This window comes from Geotrypetes seraphini, chromosome 7, assembly GCF_902459505.1.
Source record: "Geotrypetes seraphini chromosome 7, aGeoSer1.1, whole genome shotgun sequence".
In the NCBI taxonomy this organism is placed as follows: Eukaryota; Metazoa; Chordata; class Amphibia; order Gymnophiona; family Dermophiidae; genus Geotrypetes; species Geotrypetes seraphini.
The window spans coordinates 139,789,510-139,809,976 of record NC_047090.1 but is presented as its reverse complement, the minus strand read 5'-3'; the positions used below and the strand labels follow the sequence as shown (position 1 = coordinate 139,809,976).

At 43.2% G+C, this 20,467-nt stretch overlaps 1 protein-coding gene across 1 annotated transcript in view; it reads right to left on the bottom strand.

Annotated features, from left to right (window-relative positions):
- LOC117364304 (galectin-3-like) overlaps positions 1–20,467 on the bottom strand; it is a 29,061-nt gene that overhangs the window by 5,088 nt on the left and 3,506 nt on the right. Inside the window, exons 2-5 of the mRNA XM_033953383.1 lie at positions 15,087–15,108; positions 9,960–10,475; positions 9,423–9,511; positions 7,747–7,912 (exon numbers count right to left, since the gene is read on the bottom strand). Of these exons, the coding sequence (XP_033809274.1) occupies positions 7,747–7,912; positions 9,423–9,511; positions 9,960–10,475; positions 15,087–15,104 (789 nt within the window). The 5' untranslated portion in view covers positions 15,105–15,108. The remainder of the gene's footprint in view (positions 1–7,746; positions 7,913–9,422; positions 9,512–9,959; positions 10,476–15,086; positions 15,109–20,467) is intronic.

Below are 20,467 nucleotides of genomic sequence, written 5' to 3'. Positions count from 1 at the left end.
TGTCTTCTCCCCACTCTCCGCTTCTCTTGCCCATTTCCCTTCAGTGTCTTATCCCCACTCTCCGCTTCTCTTGCCCATTTCCCTTCAGCGTCTTATCCCCACTCTCCACTTCTCTTGCCCATTTCCCTTCAGCGTCTTCTCACTCTCCGCTTCTCTTCCTCATTTCCCTTCAGCGTCTTCTCACTCTTCCCTATTTCCTTTCAGCATCTTCAGCCCCCTCTCTCTCTCTCTCTCTTTCCACTTCCCTTCAGCGCGCGGGGTCTAGCAGCCCACTTCCCTCCCTCCCAATTGCCAGAAATCCTTCCTCCCCATCACCGAAGTCATCTCAGAATCATCTGAGGCCATCTCCCTTCCTTCCTCTCCCTCACCTTACTGTGGCGATTTTTCTGGGGGGTTTTTGTCTTCCAGCTGCTCGAGCTGGGTTTCATCACAAAAAGGCTTTAATCAAGTTGTGTGTGGCTGCCAAAACTTCTCCTCTGATACAAGTTCCTGTTTCCGGTTGCATCAGAGGAAAAGTGTCGGCAGCCACATGCGACTTGATTAAAGACTTCTCATAATGAAAGCCGGCTCAGGCAGCTGGGAGATGGAAAAACCCCAGAAAATCGCCACGGTAAAGGGAGGGAGGGAGATGCCCAATCGGTGATTGCATGCATTCCCGACCTTAACTGTGGAGACAAGGATCATTCACTGCTCCATGGGGCAGTGAATGGCCTTGTTCCCGTACCCGCGGTGACGACTTTTTTTCCCACCGTTTCGGCGGGTTACTTGCGGATAACAGCCACTTTGTCATTCTCTAAATTGAAAGAGACTCGCCTCGTGTACTTATGCCACATATGTATTTAAATGTCTCTATTGTATCTCCCCTCTCCCGCCTTTCCTTCAAAGTATACACATATAGAGATATTTAAGTCTGTCCCTGTATGCCTTGTGATGGCTTCCAACCAGTTTAGTAGCCTTCCTCCAGACTGACTCCATCTTGTTTTTGAATGTGCAGTCTCCGGAATTGTACACAATATTCTAAATGAGGTCTTGCCAGAGTCTTATACAGGGACATCAAAATCTCCTTTTTTCCTACAGGCCATTTCTCTCCCTATGCACCCAAGCATCTTTCTAGCTTTTGCCATTACCTTTTCAACCTAAAGATCTAAAGATCATAACATACCATCACACCCAAGTCCTGCTCCTCTTTTGTGCACAAAAATTCTTCACCCCCCCTAGACTGTACTGTTCCCTTGGGCTTCTGCAGCCGAAATGCAGGACTTTGCATGAGATCTCAGGTTTTAGTGGAACTAACATAACCACTTTTTTGCAAGTACAGTGATACCTCTTCTGAGATACATGATGACTTGGAGGCAAGTGCCTGCAAATTGAGTGGAGGTGTGGGCTTTGCTAGCCTTTTTCCATATTATTACCTCTGTTATGTCAAGCTGGCAATCTTTACCTAAAGGTCAAAGATATCATGTCTCAGATAATTACAGTACTAGTATAGTGGTCTTATGTTTGTTCATCCCATAGAGTCTTCCTCCTCCCAAGTGAGAGCATGTCAGTCTCCTTTGCCAGTTGGGTTCTGCCTCCTTGCCTGAATTGTTTTCAATTTCATTGCCCTGTCCGACAGAGGATCTTGCTGGAAGTACTAAACATTATCTTCATGCAACTCAGGGGAGGGGAATGACATGAGTACAGTTTTTTTCCTGTCCCCGCAGGCTCCCTCCCTGTGTGCTGTGTCCCTGTCCTTGTGGACTCTGTTGTCTTTTGTATTTAAATCTTTTTATTAAAGTATTAAAAGGGACAATATTCTGTACAACTGTCTATAAATCACAAATAGAGCCTTCCATTTTGACCTGGTTTGGGCACAACCTTTCCAAATACAGTGGTACCTTGGTTTGCGAGCATAATTTGTTCCAGAAGCATGCTTGTAGACCAAAGCGCTTGTATATCAAAGCAAGTTTCCCCATAGAAAATAAGGGAAATGCAGATGATTTGTTCCACATCCCAAGACACCCCCCCTCCCCCCCCCCCCCCCGAGGCCACTGGCGCTGCTTGCGCCAACTCTGGGAACCAGCTTCACACTCCCAGTGGCCCACTGGTGTCCGCTCGAGGTAAGGGTTTAGGGGTAGGCTGCAGGGGTGCGAAGCTGGTTCCTGGGGTGGGGGCTCGCATATCAAGTCAACGCTCGGTTTGCAAGTCAAAGTTTGCAGGAGTGTTTTGCTCATCTTGCAAAACACTCAAACCGTGGTACTTGCAAACCGAGATTTGACTGTATTCAGTTATGTTTTTACATCATCTGGAAAGGTAATTGGATTGTCTTTCAGATATGGATGTAGAAGAGAACCTAAACTGTGCAGGCCGATGAACAGGAAAATAAGTGTCTATTAAATACTGGAAATGTTCCTTGATGCCAGCAATGATGTTGCAGTAACAGTAAGATTCTTAAGCAGCTGGGCACATGATGGAAGGATGTTGCAGATGGAAGAGTCTGATCAGCAAACGAGATTCTTGTTGACACATCAAAAGCAGACAAGACACAAAGTGACAGTAGTTCATTTAAAGCCTAAATCAACTTCTGCAGGGGTTTTTTTTATCATTGAATTCAGTTGCCAATTGTCTAAGATGTGTGAAGTTTTTACATATTGATACTAGTCTCAAGTTTTTAGAGAATGACAGACAGTTTATCCCCACCTCGTGGACTCTCTCTGTCCCTGACTCTTAGTTAATCGTGGGTACCTGTCCTTGTGCCATTCTCTACACTGGAGGCATAGTGAAGTGGAAACTGAAAGCTGCTTGGGAATAAAAAGTTTATAAATAACAAAAGTAGGCATGGTTGTAGATGCAACCCTTAGTGCCTGTTTTAAAACAGTCTGAAAAGCCTGTCTGGACTTGGTTAAGCAAATGTCCTGATCTATGAATCCTCCACAAGATAAGGATCAGTATACTGCAATTCTTCCCTCCCCCCACCCCAATTATTTTTTCTTACCAGAAGAGATGGCAGTTGGGTCCCATCTCACCATCTCAGTTTCATTCCAAAGGTCAATTTAGCCTTTCACATAAATGAGGAGATGGAGCTTCCAAATCGGACTGAATTCTAAGTAATAGTTGGAAAAGGCCTAACATTCTTTTACTGTCAAGAAATGTTTTAAATTTTACTTGAAAAGGACCTCCCTGTTTCACAAGTTGGGAAAAGTTTGTTCTCTGTGACCTGATCAAAAAGGCACCTCTGCCTCAAAGGATTTCACTGCTAAGTGGGAGAGTACTGTGGCACTGAAGCCTACAAAACTAGTTATTTTCAAACACCAAAATCTGTGATGTCTCACTAAACTAGAGGCTTGCTCAAGGTATTATGGTGCGCTGAACCATCTCGCTTCAGTGCCCTCCACCCTACATTGGCAGTGCCCTTGTCTACCTTTTGACTCCTTATGGTTCAGTATCTCTCTCTCCCTTCCTCCCCATCTCCTCTCCCTCCCTCCCCCCCCCCCTTCTGCTTCTCCGGTAGGTCTGGATAGCTGTGAATTACTTGTTTACTCCTTCTATAAATACTAGAGCTAAGGGGCATGCAATGAAGCTACTAAGTAGTCGATTTAAAACAAACTGGAGAAAATGTTTCTTCATTTAACTTTTAATTAAACTCGGGAATTTGTTGCCGAGAATGTGGTGAAAGCAGTTAGCTTAGCTGGGTTTAAAAAAGATTTGGATAATTTCCTAAAAGAAAAGTCCATAAGCCATTATTAAGATGAACTTGGAACAATTCACTTATTCCTAGGATAAGCAGCATAAAATCTGTTTTACTCTTTGGGATCTTGCCAGGTAGTTGTGATCTAGGTTGGCTGCTGTTGGAAACAGAATACTGGGCTTGATGGACCTTCAGTCTGTCCCCAGTATGTCAATTCTTATGTTCTCTCTCTCTCTCTCTCACACATACTCACTCACTCTCTCTCACTCACTCACTCTCACGCTCTCACTCACTCTCACACACACTCACTCACTCTTTCTCTCTCACTCTCACTCACTCTCTCTCTCACACTCACTCACACTCACTCACTCTGGGTTGCTAGCAGCAGCATGAAGACAGGTTACCTTTGACCAGTCCCTGGATCTTATCTCTACCAAATCCTGTCCATAGGAAATTACATAAGAGGGGGCAGGACTCCTGGGGCAGGCCTAGCAGCCTCTTCAAGCTTCATGGAAGAAGAGGCAATATTGCACGCAGGGCTGCACCGCAGGACCTTCTTCCAGCCGAGTCCCTCCTTCCAATGTAACTCCGGTTTTGCTGATGTTGCCTCTTCTTCCACGAAACTTCTAAGAGGTACAAAGGCAGGTGTTTTATTTAAGGTTTTGACCAGTGATTGGGAGTGAGGGAGAGGGACTGTTGGTCCTGCAATCATGAGGTGGGGGCTGCTGGCCTGGAGGGGTGGGAAGAGAGGCGACTCGCAGCAGATCCATTGCAAGGTCAAGGCCATTTATTGCTCCACAGGGCGGAGAAAGACTTGTTCTTGTGACAAAAGGTCAATTCCTCCCCCCCCCCCCCAACCGTTCCTGCGGGTTAGCTGTAGCTATTGAGTAGTGGCACTGGCTGGCTGGTAGGGGGCAGTATAATACTGTAATGGAATGGATAGTGTGCAAGACATGTTTGTGGAGTATGTTGTCAATTTTTCTACATATGACATCTGCATTTCATATGGTTCTGGGTAAATCTAGTTAGATGCATATGTGATAGTTAAGGCCACACCCAATAGAAACTTATGAAAAGTTGGTACACAAATATAAACAAATTGAATATGGATTGCGGCAAAGGCCAGAAAAATGACATTAGAGAATAACAGGAAAACACTAGGGGTTACTATAAGTATTTTGCTATTAAGCCAGATCATAGAGAAAATCAGGTAGATATACATAACACACTTATAGAGGTATTAATCTGACTCCATTTTGCCATCTTTCTTTCTTTGTCTAAAATACAGTGGTGCCTCGCATAACGGACGCCTCGCACAGCGAACGCTGCGCATAACGAACTTTTTGTCTTGCTCCCTATAACGAACTTCGTTTCACACAACGAAGTCGCCCGAGGGGCCCGGGGGGGGGGGCGGAACTACTCTCGCCGCTTCCTAATGTGAGCCGGGAACAGCAGCACCCTCACCTTACCTCGGATGCCGAGTTTTCCGGCTTTCTTTTTCGGCCAGCCACACGCTTTCAGGGAGCAGCACATGCGCGCATGCTCTGTTGTTCAATCTTCTCCTCTGAGAGGAGAACATTGATCAACTCCAGCAGCTGCGCGTGCACAGCTTTTTGAGATCGTGCCAGGAGCCAGACCCGCTGATGCACAGCAGCAGTGAATATTGTGCAGACAAACTAACCTGCTGGTACAGCCGAAGAGGGAGGAAGGAAAACTGTTGAATTTCTTGGGGGAAAGATGAGGAGTTCTGGCCAGCAGGGGAGGGGAAAGCTGGACAGTACGGGGGAGGAGCAGTAGGGAAGGCAAGAGATCACTGCCCTCTCCAGCCAAAATTTTCCTTTTCAGAGGGACCCCGACATGGCAGCCATTCTCACAAACTGCCTGCGGCTGCCCCGAAGTTTTCCCTCTGCTGCAACTTCCCGTTTCTGATAGGGCAGATCGCCGCAAAGGGAAAGCTTCGGGGCAGCTACCGGCAGTTTATGAGAACAGCTGCCATGTCGGGGTCCCTCTGAAAAGGAAAATTTAGGTGTTTAATAAAGAAGTTTGGATCGCAGGGCCCCTTAGATCTATGCTCCCCCCCTCTTACGCCAGCCCTGGGACCCTTCTGACAGTTTCGGGCCCTAGGCAAGTGCAGAGCTGCACTCAAGTGGCTAAAGAGCCACATGCGGCTCGCGAGCCGCGGTTTGCCGACCACTGACCTAGGACAACTGGAGGGTCAGGTGATTTGCCTAGAGTCACATGGAGCTGCAGTGGGAACTGACCCAGTTCCCGAAGTTCTTAGCCTCCTGCAGATCGTGCGGCTGGGTGAGGGAGAAGGCTGGCAGGCTCTGCATGTGAGGTGAGGTGGAGGGAGGGAAATGTAGGGCTGCAGAACGAATTATTTTGTTTTACATGTATTCTTATGGGAAAACGCGTTTCACACAAAGAACGTTTCACATAACAAACTTGCTCCTGGAACGGATTAAGTTCGTTGTGTGAGGCACCACTGTACTGAACTTTTCCCGCTTAAAAAAGGCCTAGGCTTCTAGTGTTCTTCGTCTGGATTGTCATGAAACCTCATGGCTTAAGAGACTGGGATTGTTCTCCCTTGAGAAAAGGAGACTGCGAGGGGTTATGATCAAGATTTTCAAAATACTGAAAGGAATCGACAAAATAGAGCAGGAAAAAAGATTATTTACAATGTCCAATGTGAAAAGAAGAAAACATTGGTATATACAAATGCCATGCAACAGGAGAGGTGCAATCAAAACGGCCTCAAGATGTATTGACTGCTTTCTCAATAAAAATTATTTTTAAAAAAAAACCAACAATGTCCAATGTGACATGGACTGAAGCTAAGGGGAGACAAGTCCAGGACAAATATCAAGAAGTTCTGCTTCACGCAATGAGTGGTGGACACCTGGAATGTTCTCCCAGAGAAGGTTATTGTGGAATCCACCGTTCTAGGATTTAAAAGCAAACTAGATGCACAACTCCTTATGAGAGGCATAGAGGGATATGGGTGACTAAAATTACGCCAGGCGTACACCTGGCTGGGCCTCCGCATGTGCGGATCACCGGACTTGATGGACCGAAGGTCTGATCCGGAGATGGCAGTTCTTATGTTCTTAAGTATTAACAGATGGTCCTGGCATTCCAACACTGGGTATAGAAGAAAGTGAATATGTTCTCAAATATTGAATATATGCTAGAAATGAGTGTGGCATATTTGGGGCCCTGAAATGTGTGAGAGAATGTGTTTGATTATGTATGTGAATGTATGTTTAAACATGAGAATTGGTTTTGAAAACTGTATTTTTATATATTTTTTAAACCTGAAGAAATCCTGAAAGACAATATCTGCAGTTTGATCTATCTGACCTTTCAGCTAGCCTACCATAGAAACTCTCTTCAGTCTGTAGCCATTAAAGGAGGGCTTCTTTAGCCCTTACTGGGAGTTCTTGTTAGAGGAGGTTATATATGATTTTTTTCTTGTCTGTGAAATCCCAGACTGTCAGTTTTCTCCAAAGCACTTGAGAGAGAGTTGATTTTGGATTCAAACTTTTCTTCTAATGTGTTATGCGTTCAAAAATTGCTGTGTATGATTTGTAAAACTTTTCTTTGAGCTGGTAACTATGTTAAAAGGAATTTTCTTTGTTCAAACCTAAGGACCTCTTTTGGTTGATTGGTTGACAGGTGTGAAATCAAACTAAGCACTTCAAAAGTATATAAGTGAACCTTGATCCTCGGAGTTCATATTCGCCAGGAAAGATGTATTTTGACATGCCTGGCTATGACCCCATTGTACAAATTGCCTAATGAATCAAGATTTGCTGTTAATTTTTAATAATAAAAAATAACATTGGCTTGGAAACATTTGTGCAATTATCATTATTCCTGGGCAACTGAGGGCAGGGTTTGGTAGGTTACCCTGTTCACTATCCGCGGAAACGGTCTCCATGTCATTCTCTAGGGAAAAGTCAGTCGCAGTCAAAGCTCTTCTAAAGTGCTGGTATCAGTGCTGATACACCCACCTCATCTTGTCTAGTATGAATATAACATAAAAGAGTTTATCTGGTAAAAGTAATTATTCTTTTTACCTTGAATGGACTTCCATGGTGAAAAGGAAACTTTGGAGTATGTCTTTCCTCTTCTCCCCAAATATTGTTAATCATACTATTACGAACAATACTGTGAGGTTTCTTATCAAAGCGTGGGTTGAGGTGAAATGCAATATCATTGTTCTTTCTCAAGTCGATGGAAAATCTGCAAGAAATGTAGATTTTCAGTATTCACTCTAATAGTCATTTTTTCCACAAAATATGCAGTGCCAACTTATTCGAGCATGACTTTTTATCTACAGCTATGTATTTTTTTTAAACACTAGTTTAGATAAGGTTAGTTTTTTGTTTAACTCTACTCTGGTTCTAGGGCCAGTTCCTAAGTTTGCTTATTCTAAGCCTTAGAACTGGTGATAAGTTGTATATTTAATTTTTGCTGAAATCAATACTTTCTACTCATCTAAGTAAAATCTACCAAACCATAGCCCAGTTTCATTTTCAAATGACTAGTTGTATCTATTGGGCTGGTATTCTCAATGCTAGCACACTTATTGGAGAGAGATAGTGAGTGAAAATCCTGCATCTCACATTACAGAAGTTAGCAAGCAATCTGCAATATTTATTGATTTATTAACTGCTTTTTCATGAAGACATTCACCCAAAGTGGTTTACAATACATTGACTAGTAATGAGTTTGATTCCTATTGCAGCTCCTTGTGACTCTGGCCAAGTCACTTAACACCGCATTGCCCCAGGTACAAAATAAGTACCTGTATAAAATATATAAAGGAGGAGTGTGTGGTGCAGTGGTTGGACCTACAGCCTCAGCACCCTGGGGTTGTGGGTTCAAACCCCGCGCTGCTCCTTGTGACCCTGGGCAAGTCACTCAGTCCTCCGTAGCCCCAGGTACATTAGATAGATTGTGAGCAAACCGGGACAGATAGGGAAAATGCTTGAGTACCTGATTGTAAAAACCGCTTAGATAACCTTGATAGGCGGTATATAAAATCCTAATAAAACTTGAAACTTAAACTTTGATTGTATAAACCACATAGAAAAAGTGTTATAGAATTCCCATCCCCCTTTAAGTATTTTTCCTATCTGTCCTGCTTGCCCTGGATCAGTAGCATGGAATGTTGCTATCCTTAGGTTTTGGCCAGGTACTAGGGATCTGGATTGGCCACTGTGAGAGCGGGCTACTGAGCTTGAAGGATCAGTGGTCTGACCCTGTAAGGCTATTCTTATGTCCTGGCAGGCTCACAATCTAACTATGGTACTTAGGGCAATGGAGAGTTAAATGACTTGCCCAGTGTCACAAAGAGCATACTGGGATTGAACTTTCAGCCTCAGGCCTAACCACTAGGCAGATCCTCCCCTCCATTGACAGGGCACACCTAAGGCAAAGCTTGGTCAATACTTTCCCCACTCACCTGTCCCCTCATCCATTTTTACTCCTGCTTTCCTCCCCTCTCCTTTCCCCCCTTCTCATGTCCTTATCTCTTGCTAGCAGGGGTTGGCAACCTTTACCATATTGCAGCTTCTACTGCCCATAGGCCACAGGCAAAATGGACCAATCAGGCCCTGGGCAGAGAAAATTTAGTAGGTTAGAAAAACAGGCTTTGAGAGCTATAGTTTATAGAACACTATAAAATAACTCTGATCGTATCCACTGAGTCATTATATGATTGTAAAAATTATGCATGTTGTTTTCTTACCTGGAAGGCTTTTCTTTCACTTTACCTTGAATTGTTATTAATAACTGAGGCATAACGCCTGCTGTAAGTGGTCGCACATAGGGTATGGTCTGTGAACAAAGGATAGCATTTATGAAACATTACATTGCAGATCTATAGTGATCATGAAGATGGGGAGGGGTATCTTCATTATGATGTCTAAACTGATTTTGAAAATTTTGGGGGAAAAAAGTCCAAAACTCCAGTAGCGAAAAAAATTACAATTTTCAAACTAGTAAAATGGTGGCAGTGAGTAACTGCCTAGTTGCTGCTTGTGCTGGCCTCACCTCTCCTTCAGAAATGACTTCCTGCAAAGATTTTGAAGAGGTACTGAGGATGGGGGCACATGACGTAAAGAGTGTTGCAGTAGTGCAAACTATTTTTAAGGTAGTGGTTTCCAGTTCATTGCTATTAGTATCAATTTTTACTTAAAACCTATTTTTCATTCACTAAAAAAAAGTACAGTAATCTGAATCATGAACAAATATAAAGAATATACAAGTAGGGAAATAATCTCACCAGTGGAATACAAGGGTCTTTAGGCTGAGGTGTGGGTCCGGCTGGTACACCGAATGGATTAGGAGGTTGGGGAACTCCAGGCTGGCCTGGTGCTGATCCAGGAGGGCCAGGATCTGGCCCGGGAAATGATCCAGGCTGGCCCGGTGCTGGCCCAGGAAATGATCCAGGATGGCCCGGTGCTGGCCCAGGAAATGATCCAGGATGGCCAGTATCTGGCCCGGGAAATGATCCAGGCTGGCCCGGTGCTGGCCCAGGAAATGATCCAGGCTGGCCCGGTGCTGGCCCAGGAAATGATCCAGGATGGCCCGGTACTGGCCCAGGAAATGATCCAGGATGGCCAGTATCTGGCCCAGGAAATGATCCAGGATGACCCGGTGCTGGCCCAGGAAACATTCCAGGCTGACCTGGTGCTGGCCAACCACCAGGGTTTGGGGGTCCCCAAGGAGCAAATGGCCATCCTGGGTTTTGTTGTTGTTGATTTGAATTTTGAGTATTTCCAGATAAAGCATCAGACAACTAGAGAGGAAGAAAACAACAATAATAGTAAGGAATATTAGTGTCAAATTGGATGGTTGCTATATTTATGTTTATACAGCTACACTCTCTTGGAAAGCAGCTCTGAAATTTTGTTCTGAACAAGATTTCCCTTCATCTTTCATGTTGAAGAGGGTATATGCAGGGATGGCTCAACCTATGGACCAGGTAAGGCACTGGCCCAGGGCACCAGTGATATGGGATGCCAAAATCCCAGTCAGGCATCTCTCTCTTCCCTCCTCTCTGTGGGTGGGGAGGGAGAGATGACAGATAGGGATTTGGAATTTTAGTGCCCTTTATGACCAGTGATGGGGGGGGGGGGCTTGAGATAAAGGGGGAACTAGCTAGATCATGGATTGGGATGAGGGCGCCAATGCAAAAGTTGGCTCAGGGCACCACAGTCCCTTGAGCCGGCCCTGGGGAGATGTGGTGTCTGGGTATGTTGTTTTGGGTAGAAGATGACAAAAAGGTTTATAGGAAAGAAATGTCTTTGAAGATAAGAACATAAGAATAGCCTTACTGGGTCAGACCAATGGTCCATCTAGCCCAGTATCCCGTCTTCACAGAGGCCAATCCAAATCACAACTACCTGGCAGAAACCCAAATAGTAAAGATTTAAGCCTTCAAAACATCAGACCCTTTTCTAAATCTTTTATAGCAGAAAAAGGGAGTACCAGGATGATCAAATATCTTTTCGTAGTGAATTAACAGTTAAATATTAATTGTCATCACAACTTGTAAGTTATCATAAATGTTGTTTAGTATTTTTATCATAACTACTCATATTTTCCCTTTTGAATAACTAAACTAAGGGCGGGCATATCATAACTATACAGAAGTCAATCTTCAGAACCTCTTATGATTTATATATCATTTCAAGTCCCCATCTTGTATATCTTTATAATCATGTATGCCCACTACCACCTTCATCTTTTTTTCTTATCTATTGTTTAATAACCCAACCTTTTAATTTTTGTTACCCATAAATAACGTATCTGTAAAACCATTCATATAGACCTTATAACTGGAGAAATGTTTCTTTTTATATATAAGGCAACACTTATCTTAGTGGATCCTGCCACTGTCAACGCTGACAAGTAGTAAAGACTCCTGACGCCCTTTCTTCTTATGAGCGTTTCAACCCAAAAATGGGTCTTCATCAAGGAATATTGAACATGCATTGCCTCTAAAATAAAATATCTTTTCTGGGATCACTCCAAGATCCTCAGTAGGAGAGCTTTGTCTTTCGGAAAATATATTTTGTTTGAGAAGCAACGCATGTTTAATATGCCCCGAGGAAGACCCATTCTACCACACACCTTGTATTCAACCAGTCGTGCTCACATTAACCCTCTTCTCAAGTCACTCCTTTGGTTCCTCCTACTAACCTGCAAATGTATTCACTCTGCAGCTCCTCAATATCTCTCCCTATACCCCAGGAATTCCATTTGTTGGGGCAAATTTCTCGTGTCTGTACCCTTTTCTACTGCCAACTCCCAACTCTGTCCCTTCTGTCTTGCTGTGCCGCATGCCTGGAACAACCTACCTGATTTGGTAAGTCAGGCTCCTTCTCTGGCAGTATTCAAATCCAGGCTGAAAGCCCACTTGGTCAAAGCTACATTTAAGTCCTAATCCTATCCACTTCTAAACCACCATATTTGTTTGTCATTGCTTCTGTAGTCCTCTACTCTCTCTACCTCTTCATTCTTTTGAATTTCCCTACATGAACAGCAGATACTGATTCACTATGTTTGTCCATAATTAGATTGTAAGCTCTTTTGAGCAGGAACCGTCTCTTGTGTGTTTAATGGATAGCGCCTATTGCAACGCTATAGAAATAATAGTAGTAAAGCAGCCTCAAAAAAGTGGGCTTTTAAGCTACACTTGAAAGGAGCTAAAGAAAGAATTGAAAGCCATCAGATGAGATCAACCTGGTAAGGGAATCGTGGCATGCAAATGAAAATGTCATACATAAATTGAGCCAAGGGAATCAGTCTTTATTCAAATAGATAGTCCCAACAAGGATTCTAGTTTCGGCGTCTAAAAACGCTTTCCTCAGGGGACATGAAACTGACACTGATACTTGTAAAATGCGCTGAAACTATATCGCCGAACATATAAACAAGGAAGGCATTTTTAGACGCCAAATCTAGGATCCTTGTTGGGACTATCTATTTGAATAAAGACTAATTGCCTTGGCTGTCTGGTAACCTCTCTTGCCTCTTTTGCTGTACCGGTTGCATTTTGAGGTGAGGTATTTTCTCCTTTTTCTTTGGTGATACATAAATTGAAAAATGTTTGTGACCTTAAGGAATAGAAAGGAAGTAGCATGCTTATTTTTAGAATAAGCCTCAAAAATAGCTAATGCAGGATGTCGTCATGGTGAAAAAAAAGAAATCCTTCTTGTAACAACATCACAGACAAATCAGGAGTACAAATTAAAAATTTACGAGACTTACGACTAGGAGACACTAGATGAAGTTACGGAGTAATACTTTTAAAACCAATAGGAGGAAATATTTTTTCACTCAGAGAATAGTTAAGCTCTGGAATGCGTTGGCAGAGGACGTGGTAAGAGCAGTTAATGTAGCTGGTTTAAAAAAAAGGTTTGGACAAGTTCCTAGAGGAAAAGTCCATAGTCTGCTGTTGAGACAGACATAAGAGAAGACACTGCTTGCCCTGGATTGGTGGCATGGTACTTTTGATTTGGATTGGCCTAGATGAACCATTGGTCTGACCCAGTAAGGCTATTCATGAAGATAAGTTAATAGCAAAAATATTAAACTAATTCTTTGTCTTAGTCTTACCAAGAAGGATGATAGGGGTCATAACTACCAGATACCTTCTTTGATGGTGATTATTCAGAACAATTAAAGCAAATCACTGTAAATCTAGGTGTAATAAAGCAACTATACAAACTCAACAGTAAGAAATCAACAGGACTGGATGGTATTTATCCAAGAGTTCTGAAAAAACTCATAGATGAAGGGGAAGTAGTTACTAAACCATAGTATAACACATTTTACTGCAATGATATCACAGTTCCACATTAGAGAATGGCACGAGGACAAATTTTTCCATCCCATCCTGGCGAGTTATTTTCCTGTCCCTGTCTCTGCCCCATTCCTGCAAGCTCTGTCTGTGTCTGAATTCAAGAAAGCCTGGGATAGGCAAGTGGGATCTCTTAGAGGGAGGGATAATGGTTACTGTAAATGGGCAGACTGGTTGGGCCATTTGGCCTTTATCTGCCATCATGTTTCTATGTCCTCATCTGCACAAGCCTCAAACACTTCAAAATCATAAGCGTTTGAGGCTTGTGCGGTTAAGCAAGAACTTACAGGAATGGGGCAGAAACAGGCACAGTGACAAAACTCATGGGGACAGAATGAGGAAATCGAATTCCTGCGGAGATGGGGAAACATTTGTCCCCGTGTCATCCCCTATTCCACTTGTCAGTGACTCCTGTGTTAAATTTGAATTTGTATTGCTTCAGTTGGGATCATCGTGCATTCCTGGCTGTAGAAATACAGCTCCAAGTCAGGCCTGTTATCCATTTCAAGGGCTGGTGACCTCCCAATGATCATACCTACCACTCCCCCTGGACAGAACAGGCTTATGTTCCAAGGGTCCACCCTAAATCTGTCCCTGTCTCTCTTCCTGAGCAGGACCAACTGGATTATTTTAGGTGTCTAGCAGGGGAAAGCATAAGAGCTATCTCCAGTCATTTCTACACCTTAGGTAGCCGACATCAAAATGGTGCCGGACAAAGCCTAGCAGTCATCTAGTGGTACTATTGCTAAGGGGGGGGGAGTGTCAAGCTGTGAGTCTATTACTAGTGATCAACCAGTACCATTGATGCTGGCAATATAGGAGCAGGAGTGACTGGGGATTACACCTACATCCTCCAATTCTGCTATACATCAGGAATAGCCTTGGTAGGTTCTAGAGTGGAGGTGGGGTTGGGTGGTCTATTTCATGGGATATGATAAATGTTTTAGGGGGCCAGATTCAGGGTAGGACTCTTGGACTGATGGAAACATAATCCATCAGGTTCTTCGAGTATTATTGTTTGAATTATAAAGTTCAAAGTGGGGAGAGAGGTAGATTGGAGTCAATCCAAATAAAACTTTATTACAAATACAACCAAATTTAAACAAAACTCTAGCCTCGAATGGCAACCAACGGAGCTTTAGATAATAGGGGCTTACGTGATCATATTTTTTGAGGCCAAAAATCAGACGGACTGCTGTATTCTGTACTATTCTGAGTCTGTTAAGAGTTTTTTTTAATGAGATCCTAAATAAACAATATTACAGTAGTCCAGAGTAGACAAAATTGATGACTGAACCAGTAACCTGAAAGACGTTAAATCAAAATATTTTTTAATAGTGTGAGCTTCCATAGTACTGAAAAGCATTTTTTAATCAGTATGGTCGTTGAAAGATAACGAGCAATCTAGTGTAATGCCTAATATTTTTATCGTAGTAGCTACTGAATAATTTTGACCATTTAAATGGAGTACATTTTCATTGATTTTATCATTGAGACTAGCAAGGAAAGCAACATTACTAAAAGAAAGAATAACAAACTTACAGAGAGGTCGTCCGCCATTTTCCTGAAACAAACAAAAATAATATTATTATTTTATTTAAGAAGCAGCAGAAAAAAATTCCAATTCATGAGTGGTTGATTGGAAATCAGAATCAAAAGGTAAGTAGCAGAGCTGACCATTAAAAGTGCAGGAAAAAAAAAAATCAAAGGAGAATGGCAGATGGAACTTAAAGTATACCAATGGCCTCTTTTACAAAGCCGCGCAGCAACAGCCCTGAAGCCCTTTAAATCTCTATGGGCTTCAGGGCCGTTAGTGCAGCACAGCCGCTAGCGCGGCTTTGTAATTGAGGCCACAAGTTTCATTTCAAGCAGCAGTTCATCTTCCTTCTTGCTTAACGCTGGGTTTTACTAAATGGCGGTATAGGTTTTTAGTGTGGGCCAGCGAGGTATAAGCTCTGACGTTCATTAGACTTCTATGAGTTTTTGCCTCGCTGATCCACGGTAGAACCCTTTACTGCCATTTAGGGCTCCTTTTATGAAGGTCCGCTACTGGTTTTAGCGCACGCAGATTAGCACGTGCCATAGCGTGCGCTAGCTGAAAATCTACCGCCTGCTTAAAAGGAGGCGGTAGCGGCTAGAGTGCGTGGCAATTTAGCGCATACTATTCCGCATGTTAAGGCCCTAACGCACCTTCGTAAAAGGAGCCCTAAGTTAGCTTTAGAATAAGCTATGCTAAATTTTACAAGTGTTCCTTTACAGAAACATTAATATCTTGGACAAATGTGGTAGTCTGATGCTCTATATCTGTAATCTCAAACAGGACTTTTTTGTTCCTTGTTCCTTGAACCGAATGGTGGGTAGAGTTGGATTCATGACCTTCAGAATCCCCCACCCATTTGACAGGAAACTTACGTGTTCTAATTTTCTTCCAGAGAACAATTAGTTAATCCCACTCAGGAGAGAAGAAACAAATACAGTACTCAATTACTCTAATAACACATCCTTCTATTCTTTTAAAACATGCAATAAAGGAGTGATTAAACATAGAACTAATTTTCACTACTTAGAACAATGTTTCTCAACTTCTTCAAGCCAAGTTCCCCCTAAGCCAGTGGTCTCAAACTCGCGGCCCAGGGGCCACATGCGGCCCGCCAGGTACTATTTTGAGGCCCTCGGTATGTTTATCATAATCACAAAAGTAAAATAAAACAGTTTCTTGATCATATCTCTTTAGCTATAAATTACAATATTATTATTAAAATTTAGCCAAAAGGAAAGAATTATAAACTAGAAAGAGTTTTACCTCATGCAAAATTGTCATTTCTTTAATAAGACATTAACTATTTTTTTCTGCAGCCCTCCAAGTACCGCCAAATCCAAAATGTGGCTCTGCAAAGGGTTTGAGTTTGAGACCACTGCCCTAAGCCTAACAAATACCAACCGAGTACCCCCGCCCAAACTCCGCCCCAGACCTGACCAAGCTCCACCCCTGACCCCACCCCTATAATAATAGTACTAATTGTAAATCAATTTCTTCCATCCATTTTTCATATTCACACAGTATAATCTTATTAATGCATAATGGTAACTACAAAATTTCAAAAAACCCACAAAGCACACTACGCAGAGAAAATGTTACATTATCATTTATATTCAGGGTTTTTTTCAAAAAGGTCAAGGCAGATGACTTTAAAATATGCAATCGGTAACAACTATGTCCAACATTCCTCCCTCTTGTGTCTCCATTCAATCTGCCTTCTCCACTACCATATCCAACATTTCTCCCTCTCATCCTTCTATTCCCCATACATCTCTACATCACTCCATGTGCACCATCTCTCACTCACACCCATCAATTCTCCCTTTCTATTCCCTCCCTTTTTGTGTCTCGTGTTCATGCCCCTTCCCTTCCTTCTGTGTCGAGTTCATGCCCCTTCCCCTCCCTGCCTTCCAGCTTTGTCCCAAAATTAAGTTGCACACCAGGGATCCCTGCCTACCCCGCCTGTACACCAATACCCCGAAGCTGACCCGTCCACAGAAGCCACAGGTGCTGCCGAGGATCCCTGCCTGCCCCCTGCTGAAGCCGCTGCTGGGGATTCCTCCATGCCTCCCTCCCTGCGTGCCGTACCCCCTCCCCCCACTCCCGAAGCCGACGCTGACCCTGTTACTTTGTTTGAGCCAGACATGCTCCATCCTCCCCTAGCAGCAACTCTGTGCAGGGACAGCACATGCAGCGATTCACACACTGCACATGGCTGGCCCACAAGTCTTCCTTCTGACGTCAATTCTGATGTCTCGTACATATTATAAAGACAAACAAATTATACATCAAACAAAATTAACATTAACAATCAATCTTTATCAAGCTGGAGTTCGTACTTCATCTTGCGACATCACTACATTAGCTCATAGGAAAAATGCAACGCCAGATTTATTCAGCATTCAGTCTATTCATATTAAATAAATGAATCGACGAACAGTTGAGTTTTCAACTGTTTCCTGAAACATGTACGATCTTTACACAGTCTCATAACTCCGGGAAGTGAGTTCCAGAGCTGTACTCCCACTACTGAAAACATCATATCTCTTATTCTCTTGTGGTAGAGCCTAGTTTCCTTATCATTTACAAACCTCATACAACCCTGAGATTGTAATCTATGATTAGGAAGGTAAACTTTCCAAAGATTTTGGAAACATGCCGGAGCAGAATAATATACCACCCAGTTCATTCAGCAGTCCATCAATTGTTAAGCCCTCCTCCTCCCTAATGACTGCAAATAAGATCAACTGCTGGTGGGTGGGGCCCTGGACATAGTGAATAAAATAAAAGGTCACTCATTCCCTCAATAAATGGGCATTCTAATCCTTCGTCACCTCAATTCACATCGATACTGTACAGTTTCCACATACCACCAGACTAGAAAAAACTGCAAACCAGTTCAGCAACCAGTTACAACAGTCCTTTCATAGCAATTAATAGCAATTAATCTTGTACTTGGATATGTAACCATCTCATAGATCTAAATAACAAGGCCCTTCACAGCCACCATTCCCAACAAAGCTTCCCCATTCCATTCCCCTTCTGATTTCAAAAACTGCAGCCCTCCCTCTTCCCTTACCCAATATCCTACCGGCACTGAAGAGAGAAACCTGGTGGGCAAATTTGGTTCAACAAAATTACATTACATTACATTACAGATTTCTATTCCGCTTGTACCTTGCGGTTCTAAGCGGATTACATTGGAAGATAACTGGGCATTTCCAGGAAGTTACATTACATTGGGAGATAGTTGCACATTTCCAGGAAGTTACATTACATTGGAAGATAGCTGGACATTTCCAGGAAGATACATTGGAAGAAAGTTGGACATTTCCATGAAATTACATTACATTAGAAGGTAGTTGGTTTCAAGTTACATAGTGAGATTTCAGGTTATTTTGTGACATAGAGAAGAAGATTCCAGCAGTGGCATACCTAGCATATGTGACACCCGGGGCCCATCATTTTTTGGCACCCCCCCCTTCTGTACAAAAAACATGATTTTTAGTAACAAGCCACATGTCACACATGAGTACCTAGGAAAAGACAGCATCTTACATACTGCAGTGAGCAGTACAACATCAATACACCCATTGTAAAACTAAACAAGCCAGACTAGTACAGATCAATCCTACAGCGTCAATCCTAACAGAAAACCATGTCTTTCGAACACACAGAACACAGAAAACACCTTCGCCTAGTATGGAATATGTCATCACAAACTAACCCCTCCCCCTTTTACAAAACTGTAGTGTGAATTTTAGCCACGGTGGTAAAAGCTCCAACAGTCATAGAATTCTGAGCATCAGAGCTGCTACCACACGGCTGGCGCTAAAAACGCTCCACAGATTTGTAAAGAGGGTATAAAATAGAATACATAGACAAAGGTTAAATTGAACCAGCAAGAAGCTGGACTCTGCATACAGTGCAACACCACAGAAACAGTGACACAGGTCTCCTAAAGCAATAAATAAATAGAAAATTTTTTGTTCTACCTTTGTCTTCTCTGGTTTCTGCTCTTCCTCATCTTCTTGTTACTCTCTTCCTTCCATCCACTGTCCCTCTTCTCTCTGCATCTTCCATTTGCTCTGTTACTGTGCCTCGCCCTTTCTCCCTCCTTCCAAATTGGTCTGGCACCCATCTTCTTTCCCTCGCTCCTCCCATAGTCTGGCATCTCTGTCTTCTTTCCCTGCCAGCGTCTTCTCCCAACTCTCTCTTCCCCATTTCCCTTCAGCATCTTCTCCCCACTCTCTCTTCCCTATTTTTCCTGCAGCATTTTCTCCCCACTCTTTGTTCCTCCATTTCCCTTAAGCATCTTCTCCCCACTCTCTGTTCCCCATTTCCATTCAGCATCTTCTTCCCACTCTGTCTTCCCCATGTGCTTTCAGCGACCTTCTCCCCCTCTGTTTTACCTCGTTTTCCTCTCCACCCACCTTTTTCTTCCTTTCTCCCTCCCTGTCCCTTACCTTCATGGTGCTTTCCCCCCCCCCCCCGGACTGGACAACAGGCCCGGTCCGACAAACCTCCCTGCCCTGTGGCCGGCGATGTTTAAACTGCCTTCTTACAGCAGCCGGAGCGTTGTAGTTGCATATGGCTGCTGTAAAGGTTGTCTCTGATGCAACTTCCGGTTGCATCAGAGATGACCTTTACGGCAGAAACACACAACTTCAATGCTCTAGCTCAGGGGTGCCCACACTTTTTGGGCATGTGAGCTACATTTAAAATGACCAAATCAAAATGATCTATCAACAATAAAAAAATTTAAAAAAAAACCACAAAGCACACTGTACACTGAGAAAATGTTAATTATCATTCCTATTCTGGGGTTTTTTCAAAGAGGTCAAGGCAGATGGACTCTATGCACTGTCACCTCAGTAAACAACCATACAAAAATAGACAATACCCCCCTCCCTTTTTACTAAAGCACAATAGCAGTTTTTTAGCGCAGGGAGCGGCACTGAATGCCCAGGGCTGCTCTCGATGCTCATAGGCTCCCTGCGCTAAAAACCACTATTGTGGTTTAGTAAAAGGGGGGCCATAGTGCAAAATAAAAAGAGCAGATATAAATTCAGACACATTTTGATCACTAAATTTAAAATAAAATCATTTTTTCTACCTTGTTGTCTGGTGATTTCATGTGTCTCTGGTTGCACTTTCTTCTTCTGACTGTGCATCCAATCTTTCTTCCCCCCTTTCCTTCCTCCCTCCTGTGGTCTGGCATCTCTATTAGCCCCTTCCCTTGCTTCCCTTGGATGTCTGGCATCTTTTCTCCCCATCCCCGCGTTCCGCATCTCTCTTACCCCTCCCCATGCTATATTCCTCCCCCCACCCCCCCCACCCAAGGGCAGGATCTGGTGCTTGCTCATTGTTCTTCCCAGCAGCA